Source organism: Squalius cephalus (genome assembly GCF_949319135.1).
Source record: "Squalius cephalus genome assembly, chromosome: 19".
Taxonomy (NCBI): domain Eukaryota; kingdom Metazoa; phylum Chordata; class Actinopteri; order Cypriniformes; family Leuciscidae; genus Squalius; species Squalius cephalus.
The window spans coordinates 23,794,240-23,817,983 of NC_137140.1; the positions used below are offsets into that span (position 1 = coordinate 23,794,240).

General features: G+C 38.1%; 1 protein-coding gene across 3 annotated transcripts in view; it reads left to right on the forward strand.

Moving 5' to 3' along the window:
* The window catches only part of znf438 (zinc finger protein 438), a 48,571-nt gene extending 27,061 nt beyond the window's left edge, over nt 1-21,510 (forward strand). For 2 of the 3 annotated variants that reach the window (XM_079850968.1, XM_079850969.1), the window contains 4 exons: nt 6,283-6,357; nt 14,925-14,998; nt 16,521-18,132; nt 18,206-21,510. In XM_079850968.1, the coding sequence (XP_079707094.1) occupies nt 14,950-14,998; nt 16,521-18,132; nt 18,206-18,797 (2,253 nt within the window). In that variant the 5' untranslated portion in view covers nt 6,283-6,357; nt 14,925-14,949 and the 3' untranslated portion in view covers nt 18,798-21,510. The remainder of the gene's footprint in view (nt 1-6,282; nt 6,358-14,924; nt 14,999-16,520; nt 18,133-18,205) is intronic. The other variant, XM_079850970.1, reaches the window with a different exon arrangement.
* The last annotated feature ends 2,234 nt before the right edge of the window (nt 21,511-23,744 follow it).

A 23,744-nucleotide genomic window follows, 5' to 3' on the forward strand; every position in this document is an offset into this window, starting at 1 on the left:
CACGACAGTGGCTTCTGGTTCATGTACATATGGCACTTGTTTTAATCAAATGCATTTGAGAAAAGAGACTCTTTAAATATTAATTTTCTGGACTTTGCAGAGGAGTTTCTGCATAACGCTTTAAGCCATTATATTATCCAGAAAACTTTTCAAAGCGTTGGATTATTTTCAACATTGATGAAGTTGTAACCTAGTTTCTATCACTGGGATGGTGTTCCATCAGCAGTGGGGTTTTCCATGTGAGCCAGAGGATATATTATCTCTCATTCACATCCCCCATATTTCTCTCTCTCTCTCTCTCTCTCTCTCTCTCTCTCTCTCTCTCTCTCTCTCTCTCTCTCTCTCTCTCTCTCTCTCTCTCTCTCTCTTCTCTTTCTTACCTCACATCCTGTGATTTGTTGGAGGGCTTAATCCAGGTTCTTAAATGAAACCTTGAGGGTCTCTATGGGATCAATTTGCAGGGATTTCTCCTCCCTGTTCTCCTCTGTTATTCCATCTTCCTCTTTCTTCCTTGATTTCTCCTATTCTGTCTTCGTTTTCTCTGTTGGCTGAATGCAGCATGTTTAGAGCCAGATGCATTCGGGCGTCAGTTTGATCTGTTGACGACCCACTCTCTGGTGGTTAGCCGATCAGTCTTGTCTTTAATCGGCCAATCAGTAGGGGGCCTTTGTTCTTAGGTCCAGTCTGCCACTTCCTGGCACCAGTGAAAGAGTAAATGTTCCTGTAAGTGAAAAAATATATAATCAAGATGGCTTCGAAAACTGGATTTGCATTGAGGTTTTTATATCAACTCCCTGAGGGTTGTGATGTTTGATTTTGCACTCTGTTAGACCTTGTCTTGCTCTGAAAAGGGAAATCATTTTTTTGCCTTTTAATGTGGTGCTTGAGAACAAGTGAGAGGGAGAGAGACAGACAGGAGGGTAATAGATGTCTCCGTAGGCTACTCTCACTTAAACAGGCAGAGCTCGCTGAAGGGAACCCGCGGGCCTGAATCTATTATTCACATACAGCTCTGCAGATCTTCTCTTTCAAACACATGCACACACTCACACAAGAGTGAGGAAATGAAAGCTGTCGGCTGTTAGCGCTCACAGTGCAAATGGACAGAGCAAAGGCCTTTTTGTAAAGACATGAATCTCCAGTGACTCTACAAAGACCTACTAGTAGACCCATTATGTGAGAAACAAGGGCAGATACAGTATCTGTATTGAGGTGAATGAGCTTAATGGGTAGAGTTGACTCTTGAACCGATAATGGTCTTGCTGAGTCCTGGGACTCTTAACAGCGGTTTTTAACTGAGGTTTTTTTAAACTGCTGGATGTTGGCATCGAGAACCTGGACCTAAATCAGTATTCATTGGGACGTTTTTTCTACTTTTTATGCTCTAACCCAGGGATGGGTAACTTCGGTCCTGGAGGGCCACTGTCCTACAGAGTTTAGCTCCAACCCTGAAAAAACCCTGAAATATCTAATAGGGTGATTGCCTTTCAACAGAAATTGCCACACTATAGTCAGTATTAATATGATGGGGTGAAACAGATTCCGCTACTCTGACAAATGATCTTCAGATTCATTTTCAGAAGTGACACACTCTTGCTTAAAAACACAGGAGCAAATTTAGCTCAACAAGTTCAGGCAGAGTTTCACTGGAAATGCTAAATATAAAATGGTTGGTTTGAAATAACATCAAAACATTGTGTCTATACACATACAGCCTAGTGGCAGTCCTGACTTTCTTTCCTTTATTCTTCAGTCATTTAAATTTATTTGTGAAGTAAACATAATTTTTTTCATTCTTAATGCATATTTTGTTTGTCTTATTTTAAACTATTCATTCGTGAACATTTTGTTTAAAGTGTCTTCATTTAAGACGCGTTACAAATACACTTCTTTTTAGTATTTTTCTTTTTTTATTATGAACTTTATTAATTGTTTTATTATTTTTATATATCGTTTTATATTTCATTTCACATTATGAGAGTAAAATTGTGAACATGAATTCACAATAAGGTGTACTGTAGTGTGTAATTTTTACACCAATTTTTACACCACTGTCGACACAAATCAGAATGGTTTACGAACAGGTTTCCATAGCACTCCTGCCGCTGTTTTTTTTTTTTTTTTTGACAAATAGTATATATTCATTGGGAAGTCAACCTATGCATATTTTAAAAATGCAAATAATTTTTATAAAAATAATACTATTTTAGGCAAGTATTTCAAACATTTAAAAATAATACACACTTCTTTGGAAATGGCCACAACCGACCAAATGATAAGCTCATTTAACCCTAAAAATATCCATATTTTAATCCCATGATAATACATTTGCTTTTTTAAAAAGACTTTTCATTAGACATCATTGGTGTAGTCAGGGCCTCTTCCGTTTTGGTCACATGGCTGTAATAATGACATCATTGAAGCTCTCCAATTGAAGTTTAATACCAGAGTCCAGGGTTGAAGGCTATAATTTTGCTTCTCTTTTTGACATGCAGTCAGTCCGGTCTAATTTAGGCCTGGGTACAGCTGTGTGCACTTCTAACCATACCCTGTTAAATCTGTTTGTGTCTGTCGCTAAACTAGTGTTTTTAAACGACAACAAAAACACCTGCTGCTGTTTTATTCAGTGATGTGCTGACAGCCATTATAGTGAGAGACTATGAAAAGGCTGCAGCATTTTACTGTGATGTTAAAAGACTATAAGTGTGTTTTATGTCATGTTAAATGTTAATTATACTATTTTGCTTTCAATATCAGAATGATTTTTGTCTGCTGTTATAACTTTACCATGATCAAGCTTTCAGTGTAACAAATGGCAGATTTACATGAAGGACTTAAAAACATTTTACTAAAGTCAAGCTGAGCAACCTTTTTTTGCTAGTGAGTGCATAATCAGAATTGGACAAGAGAGTGTTGTTAGTCACACTTAAGGGTTGGAGTTGGACAAAAAGAAAAAAAGCCTATGTCTGTATCAGGAAGCCACACTGAGCAATGATGCTGTATGGAGTCACACACAGCACACTGTTCAGCTTTTACAGTCTCCAGGTCACATCACAGGACTGCTTATAAAGTGTGTGTGTGTGTGTGTGTACCTGAGATAAATGTGTTCACTGAAAACCATTTCGGTGGACAAACACAAATACATGCACAGACTTGGCCGTCTGCTGATATTTTATCGGCAGCTCTATTGGGGTAAACACTACGCAATGTTTGAAGAGGAAATCTTTAATCAAAGAGTAATTGTTTACATTTGGAGGTGGCTTGGCCTTCTGCCATTGGGTACGTGTGAATGATTGGTAATTTACTGTATGTGTGAGAGTGGATGTAGTTGTTGAAGGAATAGTAAAAAATGAAAATTGATTATTTACTGACCAGCAGGACCCGACAACATGAGGGTGTGTGTCAGCGCCGATGGCCTCGTGGTCAGCGCGCCGACATGTAGCGCCGTTGCGCTCAGGCGACCCGAGTTCGAGTCCCGGCTCGTGGACCTTTCCCAATCCCGTCCTCCGTCTCTCTCCCACTTCGCTTCCTGTCAATACTGTCCTGTCACAATAAAAGACAAAAATCACCAAAAAAACTAAAATAAAAACATGAGGGTGTGTAAATGATAACAGTTTTTTCTTTAAGCCAAACCCCCCAAGTTTTAGACCATTTGTGCTCCAAACATGAATAGAGGATGTGCTTTTACTTTTGAATGGGAGCTGAGTGGCAGATATGATTGTGATATTGACAGTGGAGAATGGTGAGAGTGTCATACTGTGGTGAAACACTAAACTACAGCATCCATAAGAGTAAAAAAAACAAACAAACAGGCGACCACTAGTTGCTTTAAGATAAAGTTGTCATTTGTCATATGTTGCTCACAATGCTTGAGTTTCTATTTGGTGTTTAAATCATGTTACATATTTAATGTTTTTTTTTTAATTGTGACTGAGTCTTAAATTGACACCATATGTATACTTCAGGCATCCAGAAATATTTTTTTCTAACTGTAATTATGAATATAAACACTGCAGTTCAAAAGTTAAGGGCAGAATAAAATAATAAAAAAATAATACTTTTATTCATTTAACTTTTCTAATTTAAAACATAATCAAAACAGTAATCTATTTTAATGATAAAAGTTATATCAATAGTGGAATCGGCCAATAGTTGTTTTTTAGAATTAGTATCGGCCCAAAAAAATTCTAGCGATGCATCCCTAGTTTCCACAAAAATATTAAGCAGCACAACTGTTTTCAACTGTGATGATAATAAGAATGATTCTTTAGCACCAAATAAGCATAGTGGTATCTGAAAGATCATGTGACACTGAAGACTGAAGTAATGACTGCTGATAATTCAAATTACATTGTAAAATAGAAAACGTTATTTTAAATTGTAATATTTCACAATATTACTGTTTTTCTCTGTATTTCTGAATAAATGTAGCCTTGGTGAGCATAAATAACTTCTGTCTAAATCATTAAAAAATATTACCAACCACAAACTTTTGAACAGTAGCGTATATGATGACTTTATTTTCCTTGTATGGAAAGCAATCATAGACTTTGCTGAAGACAACCACCCTTGCAAACGCAGCGGACTTATTCTGGCAAGAATTGAGCGGACTTCGCCTGGTGAACAATAAAACAGGCCAGAAAATCTCATAGATTTGCATTACACCATACATGACAAGCACTGCTGGCATTTTCTTCAGAAAATAAAGATCTGGTATGTTTTCACCATAAATTCTTGTTATAGAAGCACAGTTCATGCACTGTATGTGAAATCCATTTACAGAGTTCTTGTTGTTTTGTTATTTATGGCGGCTGCCAGCACTGCACGGTAGATATTTGGCCTCATCTCATTTGGCACATGAACTTCAGTTTAAGCTCTTTTTAAATGCTCTTATTATCACTTAGATGAACGATCAATGCAAGCCAATTTAATATGATTAATGAATTCGCACTGACACACCAACATCGTACTCACATTGCTCATTATACTAATCATTACAAAAACACAGGATGTCCCACTTTCTAAAACTTCTCAAATAAAAGCCCTAAAGTTGATTTGTTTTATTTTAATACCATGTATTTGAGTCTCTTATACATTATTCAGAGACATAGAGAGCCACTTTGTGAAGCATTATGAATAATCAATAAGCAAACCTCAGTAATACATCGTATAAAGAGATCATTTCTCCCTTGACTGTACAGCAGATTATAGTCATACAGACGGTAAAGAGCGATTTCATACGGACCTCCCGGTGAGGTCAACGGTGTCTGGGGGCTAAACGTTATTGACTGAGTGCTTCAGCATCTGCTTGTGTCCTTGTGTGGTGCTGACTCCATTTGACCCCTACACACACACACACACACACACACACACACACATCCAAGGTGAGGGATGTAAGCTTTGTGTTTTACCCTGATGGGACTCCAGGGCTCTTGTCTATCACACTGTTACACTCTGAACATTCATAATTTACAGCTGAAGATTTAAAGAGGCAGCGTGTTGACAGTGAAGGCTTGTTCCAAGTGTTTGTGGACTTTTCAGACCATGGTGTGCGAGAGCATGTTTGTGTACTTGAGTACATTAGGAAGCCCTGCTTCGAAATCAAAAGAAGGTGTTGGAACTGATTATCTCTGCTGTCTTAGATGCTCACAGAGGCTGAAGACATAGTTGTGCTGAATTAGCGTACAGGTGAATAAACTTTTCTCTTTCCACATCCCTTTTTTCCCCCCCGTTTCACGAGGGAGTGTCTAACAAGGGTAGTCAGTGTGGATCAAGAATGTCAAGTGAATAATTTATTTCGTATTATTTATTTAGTCTCAAACTATCTTTTTTGTGTGCTGGACACATTATGTGGTTAAAAGGTCCTTTGCGGGGGTATTCATTTAATCCTTTTTCATGTTTGGATAATTACAGGATCATGAAAAGACCAAATGCAAATGCCTCTGGTTGTTTAGGTCGCACATGTAAAGTTTACTCCTAACAAGTCTGTGACAGCATACGGAAGTCACACAGTCATGGATGAGATGCATAGAAAGAGTGGCCGCAAATCTCAAATACTAATTCCATATGATGTGGAAAATTTCACCGGCTGGCTTTAGCATCATCACAGAAGTGGACTATGTTTGCATATAGCATGGGAGTAGTAGATGAGATTTATATCTGGTTTGTGGAGACACATTTATGTAGCCGAGTGTAAATGGATTGTGCATATCCAATTGGACAGCTATCCGATCGATCTGAAGTGTAAATGGGCTTTAACTGTTTGTTTTGTGGTTGTTTCAGGTGAGCAGAGGGCTGTGGAAGGAGAAGAGGAGGATTGTGGCCCGTCTTGGGACAGAGACGCTGAAGATTCTTTGGGTATTTTTCTGAACATCATACAGAAGTCTATTGTGCTATTAGTACGCTCCATGAAAGTCCCCATGAAATCAAAGTTGATCATTTGTATAATATATTGTTTTATAGATTATTGCAGTGTTTATTATAAAAAAAATGTATCCATGGACATTATATTTTTTAAAATTGATTTGCCCTCTCACTCTTTAATCAAAAACATTACCTTCCCCTCCCCCTCACAACAACATCTCTTCTCTGATGACGTGTACACCAGTGCGAGGGTGGGGACAGTACTTCATCCCCTCCTGCAACCTGTCCCTCACGTGAGATCGCAGCATTTCTCAAACGACAACAATCCAGTCAAATCACGATGGACAAAATCCAAGTCTAATGCTAAATCTTTTCTTGTTCAAGAAGCTGTATTAGGGATGCACCCAAATTTAGTTTTTTGGCAGAAAGTCCGAAAACATGAGCCGAGAATATATGCCGCCACGTGTTCAGCGCTTGGTTTTTACTCTTGCTCTACCCATTATCGGTGCGCGGTGTGGCGCTCCACTCAATATTCTGCTCGCATGCGTTTTTTGGATTTATTGCTAAGTTTCACCATTACTTCGGTACTCGTGCGCACAGCACAGCCACACAACTCGAAGGGCACACTCACAGAGAGGTGCGTTTTAGATTCCTCTTTTGCAGCTTTGTGTGCTTGAATGGACACACACACACAAAATGATGTCAAAATACCAGTCTCTGCAAGTATTCTCGTTAAAACAGTCGGTTATGTCTTATGTGAACATAAAGAGTTGAGAAAGAAATCAGGTGTGTATCATTATATTGGATCTGTGCATTCGGTCTTAAAGTGACAGCAGCCTATAAATACTTGCTGCTGAGTCATTCATATTAATCAAACAACAAAACAACGATTTTAACAAAGATTAATCTATATTTAATTTATACAGTGAACACTCAAGTGTTATTTTATTTAAATAAATGTTTAAATTCAGTATCATTAAAATTATTGAATTTAATTAAAAAGTATCATATTATACAAAAATAAGCTAATTTGAAATAAGAAAAAAAAAAATATATATTTCTGTTTCTTGCCAACTTTAAGGTGCAGTCACATTTTAACAGGTGAAATAGTAATTTCAATAGGAATCCATGTGCACCCCCCACACAGATTTTGCAATGTGTTTAAGATGGTCATCCAGGTTGCTGGCGAAATGTCACCAAAAATGTCACTGTGATCGCACCTTTTAAACTTGGGTGTGATTTACTGACCATACGACTGGAAAAAGCTCACACTAGGGGTGTCTAAACTCGGTCCTGGAGGGCCACTGTCCTACAGAGTTTAGCTCCAACTTGCCTCAACACACCTGCCTGGAAGTTTTTAGTATGCCTAGTAAGACCTTTATTAGCTGGTTCAGGTGTTTAATCTAGGTTGGAGCAGGATTGGAAACCCCTGGCTCACACAGTTAAAATGTCATTGCCATTGCAGTTGTTGCTCTTTGGCTGCCAGATCGGTTTTATATTCCATTGTATAAAACAATCACTTGACCTTGTTTCTTCGAGTATTCTTATTCTCTCGTGGCACAGTGACACAGTTGATCTTTATTTAAGCTGATATAGTTGAGGTCAGATTTGCAAGGACTGCTGTTACCACAGTCCTGCACTGCAGCCCACTGCAATAATGCTAAGCTGTTATTGATAGGTCATGGTGCTTCATTACCAGTCATTATAAAGTCTCAATGGGGAGCTGTTGTAGTCATTACTTGGCATACAGTCTCATTCTTTGTGCATCATTGATGCTTGTCGCTTACTTTCGAGGCAGCATAGTGGAATGTTATGTATTTAGGTCTAGTCATGTTTTTGGGGGGTGTGATATAGTGTATAGTACATAGTCTACAGTATTAAGTTCTGGATCCAGCTGTACATTTCCTGTGTTTACAGTCAATGAGTGACCAAGGCCTCGACAAATCCCTTTTGGAGCGTCTCAGGAGATCCGAGAACTCCCTTTGCTACCATCGACCTCGTTATAAAATAGACAGCTGTTTCAGTCCCATTTTCAAAACAAAAAATGGAAATTTGATATTTAATAACATATTAAAAACTTGTGCTCTTTCAAAGCTTTAGGTCTTTTGGACCTAAGCTGCGTATTGGTAATTGTGACAGCTGTCAAATAGGGCGCAATGCATCACTAATTTGAAAGTCGTTTAAACAGAAGTTTTGTTACCGACTAGTCTAAAAGTAAGAAACCCTCTAAAGACTTGTGTGTATATATGATCCATTTGAGCACTTAATCTATGAATCAAACAGTGAAATAATATAATAAATGCCGCACACGCGAATAAAGCTCATTCTAATTCTGATTCTAAAGCTCAGTTATTTATTCAGAATTGAAGTGAATATGCAATGGGCATTTGCTTGCTTCGGCTATCACACCTACACCTACGTGAATATGGTTATGCATGGCTGCCAGTTTGAAATGGCACAGCTTAGGCTACATAAAACTTTTGTGTATTATCTCTAATTCAAAATTCCGTGACTGACACGAAGAAAACGCATCTGAGGTCAAATAAAAAGATTAGGCCCTACCTCTTGAGGTAGCCTATTATTTTTGCAAGTGTTTTATTTTAATATGCTATTTAAAATGCTTTTAAATGTAATTGTATCAAAGTTAATTGCGCAGGGAAGAACGGGGAACCGCTAACGGTAAACGGAAGTTTTAAAATAAATAAAACTAAAGTAAACGGCAAGTGCAAGTTCATAGCCGACTGCTGCCTATACAGACAAAACACAACTTAAATGCCTAGGCCTGGCCTTCTCTCCTCTTCCACTGTCGTCACTCCTCCTCTTATCCTTCAGAGCTGGGACTCCAGACTGGTGCAGCGCGCAGTGAAGTTCATTAACACTCGCGCCATCGGCTTCTCTCTGTTTTCACGGCTCGCGCCCTGATTCTTCACAGTAACATTCAAATGACAGTAATTTGAACGATTCAATCTTGTGTATTTTTTTCTGTGTAATAGACTAATGTTTTCAGTGTCGACTAGTAGCAGCTGTCCAACAGACTTCACTAGTGAACCTTGTGTCTATTTAGTTTTTCCATTTTCTCAGGCACATTGGACCTTGGGAAGTTTTCTCTGAAGGGATTTTGAATGTTCTTTCTTTTGTTTTGATTAATTGAATCTGGCTTTAGTGTAGTCTTGTATGTAGAGTAGCTCTGACCTGATTAGTTCCGTTGTAACTGCGTAACACTTTATTTACTGAATGTTTAGGTATGATAAATGCCTTCAATCAATAAATAACTCTCCAGACCCCAGTGTGCGGTTTTGTCTCGCCTCATAAATGCCTTCTCTAATGAGTGGAGAGAAATTTCTCATTAACAGACTGAAGGTTGAGCCTGCTTAATTTAACAGCTTTACTGTTGGTTACCGTGGTAATTACAGCCCCGCTTCACTTTGATCTCGCCAGACAATGTTTCCCAGATTCTCCAACTCATCAGAGAAACAGCTGCTATATCAGAGAGACCTTCTCTATGGCAGGGAAATGAGAGACAGCTCCTCCATCACATGACACACGCTCTGAAGTCTAGATTTACAACTGGTGCCTTTGTTGAACACAATGTGCATGATTCCTGCGAGATTTCAGAGGGACAGAGGGTAAAACTGCATGCCGAAGCTTAAAGAGAGACTTCACCCGAAATAAAAATTGCCATCATTTACTCACCAGATTGTTCATGCTGCTTTTATACAATGTAGGTTAATGTTGACAAGGGGCTGTCAAGCGGCAGAAATGATATCTCATAGCTCATATTGGTTGTGTACTATATTCTACTTTGTGTGGTTGTGTAAAAGGCTACTTTTATGATGCTTTTGGTATTTTCTTATATTTAGAAAAGAGTAATGTGAAGAAAGTAAGTCATATAAGGAACGCTATGAGTAAATAGCGAGCGAATTTTCATTTTTATGTGATCTATCCCTTTAACCCTGAGAGCAGAGAGTGAGAATACACTTGTCTGTGGATATAAAAGCAATGTTGGCCACTGATCGCATGCAAACACAACCGTGTTTATGTGCAAACAGACTTTCTTTTTGGTTCTACCCCATCTAGATAACCGTTGCTCGTCTTATTACTTCTTTAAAGCTACCCGAGTTCACTCTTAACTCCCTGGGGTCTCCAGACCTGAACAAGTACTGAGGCAGGAGTATCTGCATAAGCTTTGATGCTCAGTTTCATATTCTCTAACATTAAAAATGTGCATATTATAACAGGCTTCTTTTCCCTGGCCTCTCTGTTCTGATATTATACACAGAGTTGAAGACAGAGATCTTTAACCACACCCTCCATCACTCAGGAAAACTTGATGCAGGTCTTTGTCTTTCTTTCTATGGTCCTGTAAAGTTGGCCTTCCTTGCTTTGGTTTTCTCTCTTTTGGTCTTGGTACCTTTTAAGTGGTTTTTTTTAAGGCCCATTCGCACCAAGAAAGATAACTATAATAATAAAAATAACTATAAAGTTTTAATAATCGTTCTTATTCTTTGAGAATAGGAAAGTCCATACCACAGCTATAATGATAACGACAGGAATGATAACGTTTTTTTTTTTTCTTAGTTGATGAACAATAAAAACATCGATTGACAGCCAATCTGAATCTTAGACGACTTTAAAGAGCTTGAACATTTGCTGTGCTCTTAGAATAAACAATGTTATTGTCAGTTGGTGTGGATGCTAATATAGTTATTATATTTATCTTTCTAGTTATTGTTCTTTGTGGGCAACTGATAAAATAATAAATGTAGGGCTGGCTTTTTTTTTTTTCTGTCTAAAAATACAATTTTTGTCGTAATTTACTCACCCTGAAGTTGTTCCAAACCTGTATGAATTTCTTTCTTCTGCTGAACACAAAAGAAGATATTTTGAAGAATATAGGTAACAAAACAGTTGATGGGCCCCATTGACTTCCATAGTATTTTTTTCCATACTATAGAAGTCAATGGGGCCCATAAACTGTTTGGTTACCGACATTCTTCAAAATATCTTCTTTTGTGTTCAGCAGAAGAAAGAAATTCATACAGGTTTGCAACAACTTCAGGGTGAGTGTGAAGTATCCCTTGTAAGATAGCATTAGCAAGCATTAGTACCATTTATACTATGCAACTGAAAGGCAAAAAGAGAGAAGTGTAGGGAAATTTGGAAATGAGAGCATGATGAAACAAGGAAAAGATGTTATGGGAGTTGGTTGAAGGTGGAGTGTGAGGGTTTATGCAGTCTTTTCTACTGTGTGACCTACTTAAGGAATACAAATGTCACACCAAACAGCAAAAGGTCGTTTAAAGGTTCTTTAAGGTGACTCACATAGACTTAGCCTCTGGCCACAGTCTTTCACACTTTCATTATGGTTTCTTGGCCTTCCTCATACACCCCCTGATCATTTCATCTGGGTGAATGCTATTATCGAAAACAAATCCTGTGCTATCTGTCTTCTCACGTCTTTATTCTAGAATCTAAAATTGAGCTAAAATTACCCATCTAAATTCAAAATTGTAGGACTTGGCTCCCTCCTACTGTGAACATTCATGCAACATCAACCCAATTGCTGAGAATCTTTTTGGCTGTCGCAGTCACTTCATATCCAACACTTCACCGTGGAGGTGACACACACTAAGTTGCCCTTGGCGACTGCATTCCGTGGGTCAAAGTTCAATACCTTGATTTACAGCATCCTGTCTGGTCGGCTCTGCGGAAATGAGGCTCCTCACCACAGCGTCTTCAAGAAAAAAAAACATCACTGCCAAGAGAAATTGACACACGGTTATCTTTTGGCTCCTGCAAACCTTACTTTCCTGTAGAATCCAGATATGTTTACTGCTAATGTTATTTATTTAAAAATATGGCTTAAGTATTATTTGGATAAATTATATTCATATAAAATCATGTAACAATTTTTAATTGTTTTATAATTACTATTTTTTTTGCTTATTTAGTGTAACATTATTTTTCTATACAATTTTCAAGCTCCGAAAATAACAAAACAAAAACAAAAAAACACAAAAGTGACATAAAATGGTTTAATTTGCAGTTGTCTACAGTAGTATTCAGAAGGTTTTACATCAGTCAAGTCAAACATCACTGGTCTTCTTTGATATCAAACCTGGTGTGATGCATTTTGACACTATATTTAGATGCACACAGAAGCGATTGAGATTGGCAAGCTGCTATGATTTTCACTGAATAACAAATTTCATTCTGTTCCTCACAAAAAAAGTTTCAGAAATGTTGGAACATACTGCATTAATCATACTATCCAATACTTTTGTGTTGTTTTTCGAGAGTCCTCATTCCCATTCACTTCCATCATTTAAAAAAGAACAGCCAGGATATTCTATAAAATGTATTTGTTTTCAGCAGCATTTATGGGTGAGACTTTATTTATCCAGTGATTTACATTGAAATGGTTCAGTCATTGAGAATATTTTGGTTCTGTATTCTATCGTCTTTCTGATTCGGGATGCTTTCCTTATTGATTAGTCCACATCTGCGTGTACAGGCAAGCCTGTAGTTTTGAAATTGGAATAGATTTTTTCCCTTCCCCATTGATTGGCTTAGGTGACAGCTAATTACTCAAGAGTGTGTTTGTGCGTGTGTTATGCACAGTTGATATTATTTCATGTGGTTCTTTTGTTAGGTCGCTCTAGTTGACTGACATGTTTTAACATCTGTTGTATTGTTCCTGCAGAGCACAGTCTTTTTGGAGGCGCATGTACGTAGCATGTCACGGTGTACTGGCATGTTAGTGTTTTCATTTCCTCTGGTTAATATTTTGTTGCTGTCACAAGATAAGATAATGCAGGTGTGTTTGTGTGTGTGTGTGACGTTCCTGCAAAAACTGTGTGTCCATAAGTCTGCTGTGGAGAAGCAGTCTCTTTCAAACAAGGTATTAAAAAACAGATTAGCAAACAGTGGTGTTTTCTATGAAAATGTCTCGTCTTCTGAGAGAGACAACTGACCTTTCACTCAAACAAACACACGCACTTGTACTCGTACACATCCAAACAACAATGCTATAAGATAATCTAACCTCTTCATATGCATTTAAGGATAATGTCACAGATACAGTAGCCTCAGAAAGCATTTGGGGAAAAAAAATTGTGCATTTTTTGAGCTTTTTAATCAAATCTCATAACTGACATGATTTCTCTGGTGACATTCTCTCTTGACTTCTCCAATCATTTAGTTTGCTTAAACTCCACTTCACTCCAATGTACGTCACAATACGGAAGGAAATATGTATTGCTACTGAGTTTAAACGTGTACATTTCATCACATTAGAAGCAAAAATTAACGTAGTGGCATTTGGAATTTAACTTTTAACCAACTGGTATCAAGCTTATAAGTCTATGACTTAAGTGTCCAAATACTTTTTAGGGCCAGTCAAAAGTATTGACCCAACTGACAAAAAAAAAAAAAAAAAATGCCTACATATAAATTTTTTAAGCTACATAATTCTCATACTTCCATTTTGTGTTATTTTATAGTTTTGAAGACTTTACTATTATTCTAAAGTGTGGAAAATTGTAATAAATAAAGAATGCGCAAGTGTGTCCAAACCTTCAACTGGTAGTGTACCTAAATTAAGGAAAGCTTAAAAAACTAAATTATCAGATAATGCTTTCTCTGTGTAAATTTGTGAAATAATAACACTCTTTTTGTTTTCATATCAAACAGAACTGTGGAGCCTCTCTTTGAGCTGGGATATTATCGTTAAATTCTCTGAAGAAACTTGGCTTAGAATGTTCAGCATGTGCAGTTTATTGTCTCTTCATCTTTTTCCTATTTTGTTTATTTTCACACGTGTTAACGACTTCACAGCTTGCCCAGAACAACAGGGGAATTAGCCAACACAGGCTTGATTAAACAAGCGAAAATATGGTACGACAGACCTGTGCTGTGTTTAGAGATCGGGAAGTTTTTAGAGGCGTAGAGATATGACAGATGTGCTGTGCATGTAAGTGTGTGTATCTGTGGCAGTCAGAGCTCATGGCCGCTGGATATGGATGTTCTAGCCAGAACGACCGTGTGTGTCCACCTCTCTTATCTCCTGCAGATCCCTTCCTTTCATCTCTTTTCAGACCTACAGGGTACTGGACAAACCCCCTCCCTAAAATATAGTCCCCCTCAACACTCACACACGCACATCAAGGCTGCTATCTCACTGCCACAGATGAGGACCTTCATGTACAGGCCAAATGACATCCCCCCCCCTCCCGATCCTCGTCCCACTACCACACGCACATTAGGGTTGGTTCCCATCTCACCTGGCTCATTCCAGGGTCCCCTCCTCCTCGGTTAGCCATCTTTCCCTCCCTTATCCTTCCCCTCCTGTTGTTTTTCTGCCTTTGCCTCGACTCTAATCAGAGCCTGTGTGACATCTGGAATGTCCTCTGGTTTTGATCGAGATAGTCAGGGAAGGGAGGGGGGGGGGGGGGGGACGCAGGCGGACACATCTAAACACTGTAATTTAAAGAATCTATTGTGTTAATTACACAGCAGAGGTTCAGTTCTGTTCTCTGTATTTGTTTTTTTTTTTTGTTCAGGATCTTCAGTGACAGTGTGGCAGACATGAAAACCCAAGAGCACCGTTCCAGCCCTCTGAAATCACACACACAGAGTGAGTATAGAGATAATAATATGGAGTCTTTTGAAGCACATCTTTTTGGGTCAAATGATAATACTGTTGCAGTTGTAGTCACAAATGTTGTCTGTTTTTGTAGTATATAGATTAATCAGCAGATTACTTTTTGTTTAATGTACATCATACAGACATTTTTCCATTCAGCTCACTGTATCCATTAAAAGAGAGAATGCTTTCTGTGTGAACGTCCTTTAATCCTGCCACTTATTTTCGAATTGTTCTCTGATGAATCTGACCACAAAGAACCATCATTAATAACTCTGTAACTGATTACAAAATTGGTTTAGATCAATGTGAAATGTCTTAAGTTGGAAAAAGAAATTCACTTCAAAAGTCAAGTCTCTTGTACCTGTCTATCCCTAGAAGTCATAAAGAATTATACTACAAAATTAGGCAATTTTGTAACGTTAGCCCATCAGGTAAGTCCCCATGATCTATTGACCAACATCTGGCCTGCATTCCTTTACACATTGGTGAGGTGTAAACACACACGTATGCACACTGAATTCGTTCTCACAAACACATTCTGGTTTTTACAACAAAAAAACAGACCTACACTTAGATATATGTGGTGGCCGGAGCGTAACCTTTCTACTAACATAAACACCAGATCTCACCTTTGAACTCTTCACCTTTCATTCTGCTAATTGGTCCGTGATGCTCTTCGTTTTCTTCGTGAACATTACTGTGTCTAAAAATAAGTCCCTATTTCTTTCACCTAAAATAGAGTACTCTCCACTCCTTCTGCTGTTCTCATCTTCCCCTTTTAGGCCTGGTGAAAGCCAGCTCTGTATGATGTTTCTTTTTTTAACCTAATTAATTCTATAGTTGCCTAAATGGAATTAGGAATGACCCTGCTTTGCACATACAGACTTCTGAAAAGACGTGGAAACATCCTTTACATTTTTTCCATCTTCATTAGAAATCTGATGATCTGATGCATTTAAACTGATAAATGCATATTTTAAATGCACTGTAAGCCACTTTGGATAAATGTGTCTGCCAAATGAATAAATGTAAATGTACTTTTTTTTTTTTTCATCTCTGCTGAGCTTTTTCATATATTTCCTATTAGTTATTTTTCATGTCAGCCGTTATATTAGACAGAAGTCCGCAAGGTTCACAGTCATGATGTGTTTTGAATATAGTTTAACGGTTACTCCTGTTCATGTATTAAAGCTTCCTCTGCTGGGCCATTTTTATGCTTTAAAGTAGGGTAATTTCTTCTGCGTTTGTGTGTGTGTGTGTGTGTGTGTGTGTGTGTCAGCGTGAATTAGAAAGCATGAGAAGTTTTAAGACTTAGTGAACTGCAGCATGAACAAGAGCAATACGCTGAGCTTGAATCAAACTCTTTGCCCCAGGGCGAATTGGTGTATGTGTGTAAGAAACAATGTAAAAGAAGAACAGGGTTAGACCCTTTTTTTTACTCGCTTTAGTTCTGTACATCTTATTTCTTAAATGACAAAGTTGAAGGTGTTATCTTATCTTGTTTTGACAGGTGATGCACGACCCCACTCCCAAATTAAGGGTCTCCAGTTTCGCAGCATTGCACCCAAAGCCCCAGCAGTGGTTCCATCATCTGCAGTTCTGTCCTGCCAACCTCCCTCAGCCCTTCCAGAAGCATCCACGGCTGTCAGCCCTAAATCCATCCTGGTCCCTGCCCAGAACTATGCACTCATGCAGGTGGCTGGACAAGAGGGAACCTTCTCATTGGTGGCCTTACCTCAGACACAACAGCAACAGCCAATCCAGAAGAACCTTAAGCTGCCTATTCCTAGATACCAACCGGTGAGAAGCAAGAGCGCTTCAGAAAAAGGCAGTAACAAGTTGCCGAGTCCAGCCAAGGTTTCTACAACCACACAAGCTCAATCATCTGCTGTGAAATCAGAACAGAGTTCAGACCCAGTATCTGAGCAGCTTATAATAGACACTCCTACTTCGTCTGAAATCAACATTGCACCATTGTTCCCAGGTGCACAGACGGATCGAAAAATGGAACAAAAGAGCGATACCCGTCCACTCAAAAACCAGCACTACCCTTCTGGAACCTCCCTTGTTGCCCCTGTCAAGAAAATCTCACCAGTTAAAACCCAAATAGAGGGTCCAGCCTCGACTGGCAGTGCCATCACAGTTCTCTCTCCCACTATCTTTAGCAAAGCTGTTCAGATCATTCCATCTCCACCCAAGGGCAAGCTGCCCATCCTGCCCTATGCCAAGGTGAAGAACTCCCTCCTGGTACCAACCAGCCTTGCCAGCACCCCATTCTCAGACAAGCAGACTGTGAGTGGAGCCAAAAGCAGCCTGAAAAGCCCTCCAGACAACAACATCAAGTCCGTAGACGGCCAAGTTAAAAGTGAAAGCCTGAGCCAAGACCACAACAACACCCAATTCAAGAAAACTCCAGGCAAGAAACGTGGGAGGAAGAGGAAAACCATGGAGGATATTCTGGCCTTTGAGGCCCGAAAGAAGAGATCCTTGTCATTTTTCAGTAGAAGGGTACCCGAGAAACCTCCAGTTGGCGTTCCAAATTCTGCCTCTCAAGAGAAGTTGCTGGACATATCCAAAAAGTATCGTAGTATACGCCCCAAGCCGGTACTGGTAATGGAAACCGCTATTCCACAACTTGTACCGCTTCCTCCTTTGTCAACACCAGACAACCCTGATCAGGAGCTATTATTAGGACAGCAGATATCAGGAAAAATATTGAGTGCTCCCCAGTCTTCACAAGCTACTGATCAGCAGCCTATGGCAGATTGTAAAGGTGGTGGAGGTGTGTTTTACACAAGTCGTCCACTGTACCGATGTCCTACCTGCAGCAGGTGTTTCCAGTTCAAGCATCACTTGCAGAGCCACATGAACAGCCACAGTAACCTGCGGCCCTATGTCTGCCCGGTATGCAGGAAGGCCTATGCTCACTCGGGCAGTCTTAGCACTCATATGAAACTGCACCATGCGGAAAGCAGGCCCCGGAAGAGCCTTTGCTGTGAATTCTGCGATAAGTCATTTGGCTATGTGGGTGTCTACTTCAGCCATTTGAGAGAGGTGCACCGGGTAATACTCACCGTTGAGCCATCCATCAGTCAACATGAAGAAAACATGTCTGTAGAAGAGTAAGTAACAAACATTGACTCTTGAGCGTTTAAAGCCCTCTTGTTCTTGACATAGATGTTCCTTGTCTTGCAGGTCTTCAGATGCTGATGAACAGGCCTCAGAACAGCGTGTCGACCCAGTCGAGCTACAAATTAAGTGTGGGCGCTGCCAGGCCATCACACCTACCTTTGCTGACATGAAGCTGCATTTGTTGTACGTGCACGGAGAGGAGGTCCAGGTCCGACCGAGGGATGGGGCCATGCGCGGGGGCCGTGAAGCAGAGGATGAGCTGGTCAAACATGCAGCACATTACTGGAGGCAACTCAATGAGAAACGCAACCTAGTGCATTGTGGCACCTGCAATGAGGAGTTCTTCTCTTTTTCCAAGTTCAAATGCCACCTCCATTCTCACCATCAAGGAGCTAGAGAGAGTCGAGAAGAAGAGGAGGAGGAGGAAGAAGAGGAAATGTTAGGTAAGGAGGGCCATGTATTAAGGGGCCTCAATAAAGGTATATCCCTGAGGGTGGGATCTCAATTTAACTGCATCCTTTGCAGTAAGGTGTTTAATAAGAGACCAGAAGTTATTGAGCATTGGAGGGCACAGCACAACTGTGAAAATCCCACCCTTCTTTGGGATGTCCTGGACTTCAAAGGGGAGAACAAGCCTACTGATGGGCCAAATTAACTGCAAATGGGTAATTTATTATTTGCTTCATGTGTCGATTGTGTGGTTTATTCAGAAAAAAATCCACTAATAGACTTTTATGTTGTTGTTGATGTTTTGTTTTGCACTGTTTTTAATATCACAAATGTTGTTTTGTAATGCTTGAATTTTGTAATGTTTATTTGTTTTATTTTTGGTCTTTTTTCTTTAACGTTTTAATGTTTTATGCATAAACGCATTATAAAATAATCCATAACATTCAAATCACAAACCTCAAATTCTATCAAAAACATTACCATGGCCCAGCTGTAGATGTAATTCAACTGCTAGCAAATGAAAGACCCAAGGATGATAATCATAATTTTTAAGGTTTGTGGAGACATAGTGTGCTAATAACTGCTTCAGCTAAAGTGAATCAGGTGAAACAGACTAACAAAGGCTCATCAAAAACACATTGGCACTCAGACAAATTGAAAATTTGCAGTAGACTGAATACAAATGGGTCATGATTAGCATGCTTGAAATAACATGTCAAAGAACATTCAAAGTAATACGAATTATCAGTGACATTCCACAAACACATAACCATAATCACACCGTTTCAGTCCTCATTCCACCACTAAAATAAATACCTCCGGAAAACCTCTGCTGACAGTTACTTTTCAGTCTACGACAAACAAGTCCACTAATAAATATTTAAAATATCCCTGAGAATATAAAACTCAATTTGGCCAATCTTCAACTGCTAGGTTTAGTATGAATGTGTTGTGTGTGCGTGTGTGTGTCATAAATATTCTGTGTTGTATTTTTGGATGGAAATGTTATATATTTAAAAGAATTCTCCATGGTGAAATGTGTGGTGCTTAATTTATATTATCAGTCTAACATATTTGTTTTTCCGTTAAAAAAAAATATTTCAGGGTAAAGGAATGTTAAAAACCCTCTCAATTGTTATATATGTATACTTGTATAGATAGATTAAAAATATATATATAAAAAATACTATATACAAGCTGTATATTGAAAATATATATTTACACAAAGACTTCCCCTCCTGTTTTCTCCTAAAAAAAAAAATCAATAATTAAATATATTTATTTGTTAAAATGTCTTAAAGGGTTATTTCACCCAAAAATGAAATTTCTGTCATTAATTACAAACCCATATATCATTCCAAACACGTAAAACCTTCGCTCATCTTCTGAACACAAATGAAATCCAAGAGCTTTCTGACGCCCAGATAGACTGCAACGTTATCACCAATTTCAAGGCCCAGAAAGGTCGTAAAGACATCGTTAAAATGGTCCATGTGACTACAGTGGTTTAACCTTAATGTTATGAAGCGACGAGAATTGGTGATAACATTGCAGTCTACATGGGGGTCAGAAAGCTCTCGGATTTCATCAAAAAGATCTTAATTTGTGTTCTGAAGATGAACGAAGGTCTTACAGGTTTGGAACAACATGAGGATGAGTAATTAATGACAGAAATTTAATTTTGTGATGAACTAACCCTTTAATCGTTTTTTAAAAAAACCTGCAGCTTCACCAAGGCTACACTACCAGTCAAATGTTTGAAATGTTTTTTTTTTTTTACAAAACTAAACTTTTAATTAAAATGCAAAGAAATGGATGATGTGGTCTATTAGTAAAGAATAAGCAGCTAACATCTCATCTAACATAGCATCTCCTTCAGAACTGTTTAAAAAGCATCCCAGGTGGATACTTCATGAAGTTTGTGGAGAGAATGAGTGTGCAGAGCTGGAATCTAGGCAAAGATTGGCTACTTAAAAGCTAAAATACACTGCACGATTTTTACCCTGATTTTCAATCTGGAGTCGTCGACTCAAGTTGCTGAATGTTATGGGCAAGATGGAGATTTTGAGCAGTCAGAGTTGACAAATTTGACAGAAAACCACATATTGTATAATGCGCACAGACTCAAATTCCATTAGATATTTTGAGTTGATTTTAAAAAAGTTTGTTGTGTTCGTAACAACTTGAAAGTCTGGTAGTGTGTATAGTATATGATGCCCAGTTTTTGTCTGTAACCATTTACAAGTGTATAGTCAGCAAGTTTATGATGCCTAGTTTTTTTAAATCTGTAGTGTATTCCAGCCTTAACATAATTCTATTTGTTATTGACTTCTATTATAAAAATATGGACTTCAGAAATGATAAAGAATGAGTAAGTGTGTTCAAACCTTAGACTGGTGTACGTTCTGGAAACGGTTATCTTGAATGGGTGCTATGTAAAGTGAACTGATAAAGTTCACTAACATTACTTTCTTGGCAACATAACAAGCCGTAAATCCCAAAGCACCTGTCAAATTCATATTTTAGATAACCTAAAGTCAACAATTTTATCAGTCATCAAACAGACAACTGCTGCTTGTCTTGTTGAAATTACCCCTGAAATGTTTTCATTGTGGAACTTACTCTTAAGAGAATGAAAAGAACTGTTTTGTTTAAAATGTGGTCTTATTACGTTTAAAGTGATTGATTGTTTTATGATGGGTAAAATACTTTTCAGGCTCTACGCCTTAATCAACACTTTCTTTGTGGTTCAAAGCCATTAATGACAAGTGTATGGTAGCTTTTCCAGTTCTGAAGATTTCCCTGCCACTGTGATAGTTAAACTTCTCTGTTTGTGGCTTAAACCAAGCTCTGAATAGCAAGAGAGAGCGTCGTCCCTGCATTATTGATTATTGGTGCCTAAATAAAAATATCTAACTACAATAATATTCTGTGTGTTTTTTGTATGTCGCAACCTCCTTCAGAATCTCTCTAATGAACACATAAGCTGCTGCATCTTAATGCTTACCTTATCCCATACAAAGACATTTACCGCAAGACTTCATTTGTAGGTTGCACAGAACAATGAGCAGTGTAAGGCAAGAATTAAATCAATTTCAGCTGGACACATGATGGATTCATATTAGTCTGTGTATTTTATCCAACAACCTATATTCACTGAAGAAGTGCTAATGCTTCTATAATGTCTGCTTGAATGTCTTACATCATTAAATTATCACAATATGTCATCATTATATTGTAATATTAATAGACACATTTTGAACAACATTAGAAAGAACGGCTTTCCTCAGTGTGATTTTAATCACAAATGCAACATCTGGTATTTTACAAGTATATTGCTTATGATTATGAATTAAGGTTTTTCCTATCACATTTTTATATTGTATTCCTCAGTGCTTCCTGAGCAGCTCAGCCTCTGATTTATAGCCTACATTAAATGATCATAACTTCTCCGTCCCAATAGTGCAGTCACTTCAGATGCAAGTAGTGAAGGAACGTCAACACCGATGCATATTCCTCTTTAATCTGTGTGGCACTCTTTCTCACTTCTACTTTCTCTCCCTTCGCTCCAGAAACATGATCACTCGCAGGAGATCAAAGCCCATCCTTCTAACAGGATTAGAGGATGGAGCTTTAGAAGGAGAGTGTCTGTTTTAAAGTAAATGAAGGATGTAGGGTTGTAGAAAAGAAAGGCAGAAAGGAGGTTGTAGGGAGAGAGAAAGGAAGTAGGAGGAGATGGCAGAGACAAGATAGTGCTGGGGGGGGAAAAAAACATAAGAAACGGCAGAAGAAAATGGGAGAAATGACGGAGAAATCATTTGCAGAGATGACCATGATGAGGAGGATGAGGATTAATTCTTCATGAACTATGATGAATGGATACTGATAAAAGAATGATAGCCAGTGACAGAGAAAGTTCTCACACCCCAAAAAAGAAGCAGCCATTTTAATACAGCATTAACCTGCATGGAGACTAATGGGAGCAAGAAGCTGTATCGATCTGGTTTGTTTGGAGGAGGAGGAATAGAGAGATTATGTTGAGCTGAAGATGAATGAATAAAGTAATGGGTGTGTCTAAAGTAGATAACAATCACCTGCATTTACAGACCCTGAGTGAACACATTCACTGGAATGAGAAGTTAGATGACCAGCACTTTATGTGCATCTATCTCACATGTTGTTCTTAATATGATCCATTCGATGTTATAGAGGATATTCAATAATACAAATGTAGGATAAGACTTCCTAATTGATCCACAAGGAATTGACTGGAATGTAAAAAACAAATTGGTAAAACCTTATCTAAACATCTTAAAAACAACATACATTTATTTTTTGCAAAACTGCGCCCATTGGCAAATAGGTTTTTCTTGTTTTATGTGTAAACCTGACTAAATGTACATATACTGTAGTTTGGAGTCAGTAATTTTTTTTTAATGAATAATTTTATTAAGGATGCATTAAACTGATCAAAAGTGACAGTAATGTTACAAAAGATTAACATTTCAAATAAATGCTGATCTTTTGAACATTCTTTTCATCAAAAATAAATGTTAAGCATTTAACACGCAACTGTTTTCAACACTGATAATAATAAGAAATATTTCTTGAGCATATTGATTCTGAAGGATCATGTGACATTGAAAGAGTAATGGCTTCCAAAAAGTCAGCTTTTCCATCTGGAATAAATTACATTTTATTAAAATAGAAAAGTTATTTAAACTGTAATAATGTTCTTGTTTTTAACTGTATTCTTGAACAAATAAACACAGCCTTGTTGAGCATATAAGAGACTTAATTTAAAAACATTAAAAAATCTTTCCGACCCCAACCGTTTTGACAAATTTGCCAGTGGTGTAATATATATATATATATATTCAAAGTAATCTTTAAAAAAAAGTCTTAATATATTATGCACTTTAGCTTCCTACACAACTGCATTTTGATTTAAGGATATTTTGACTAGAAAAAAATATTGGTAATAAACACATTGCAATGAGCAAGACGTTTATATTTATTCTCTTCCTACTTGTTTTTATTGGGTCAGAGACCATCATGGTAACATGATATTATGCAATGTGGTCCATTTAAGTTTATGAAAAGATATGTGGGGTCTGAATATGAATGTTTCTTTATATTTCATTTTTATCTT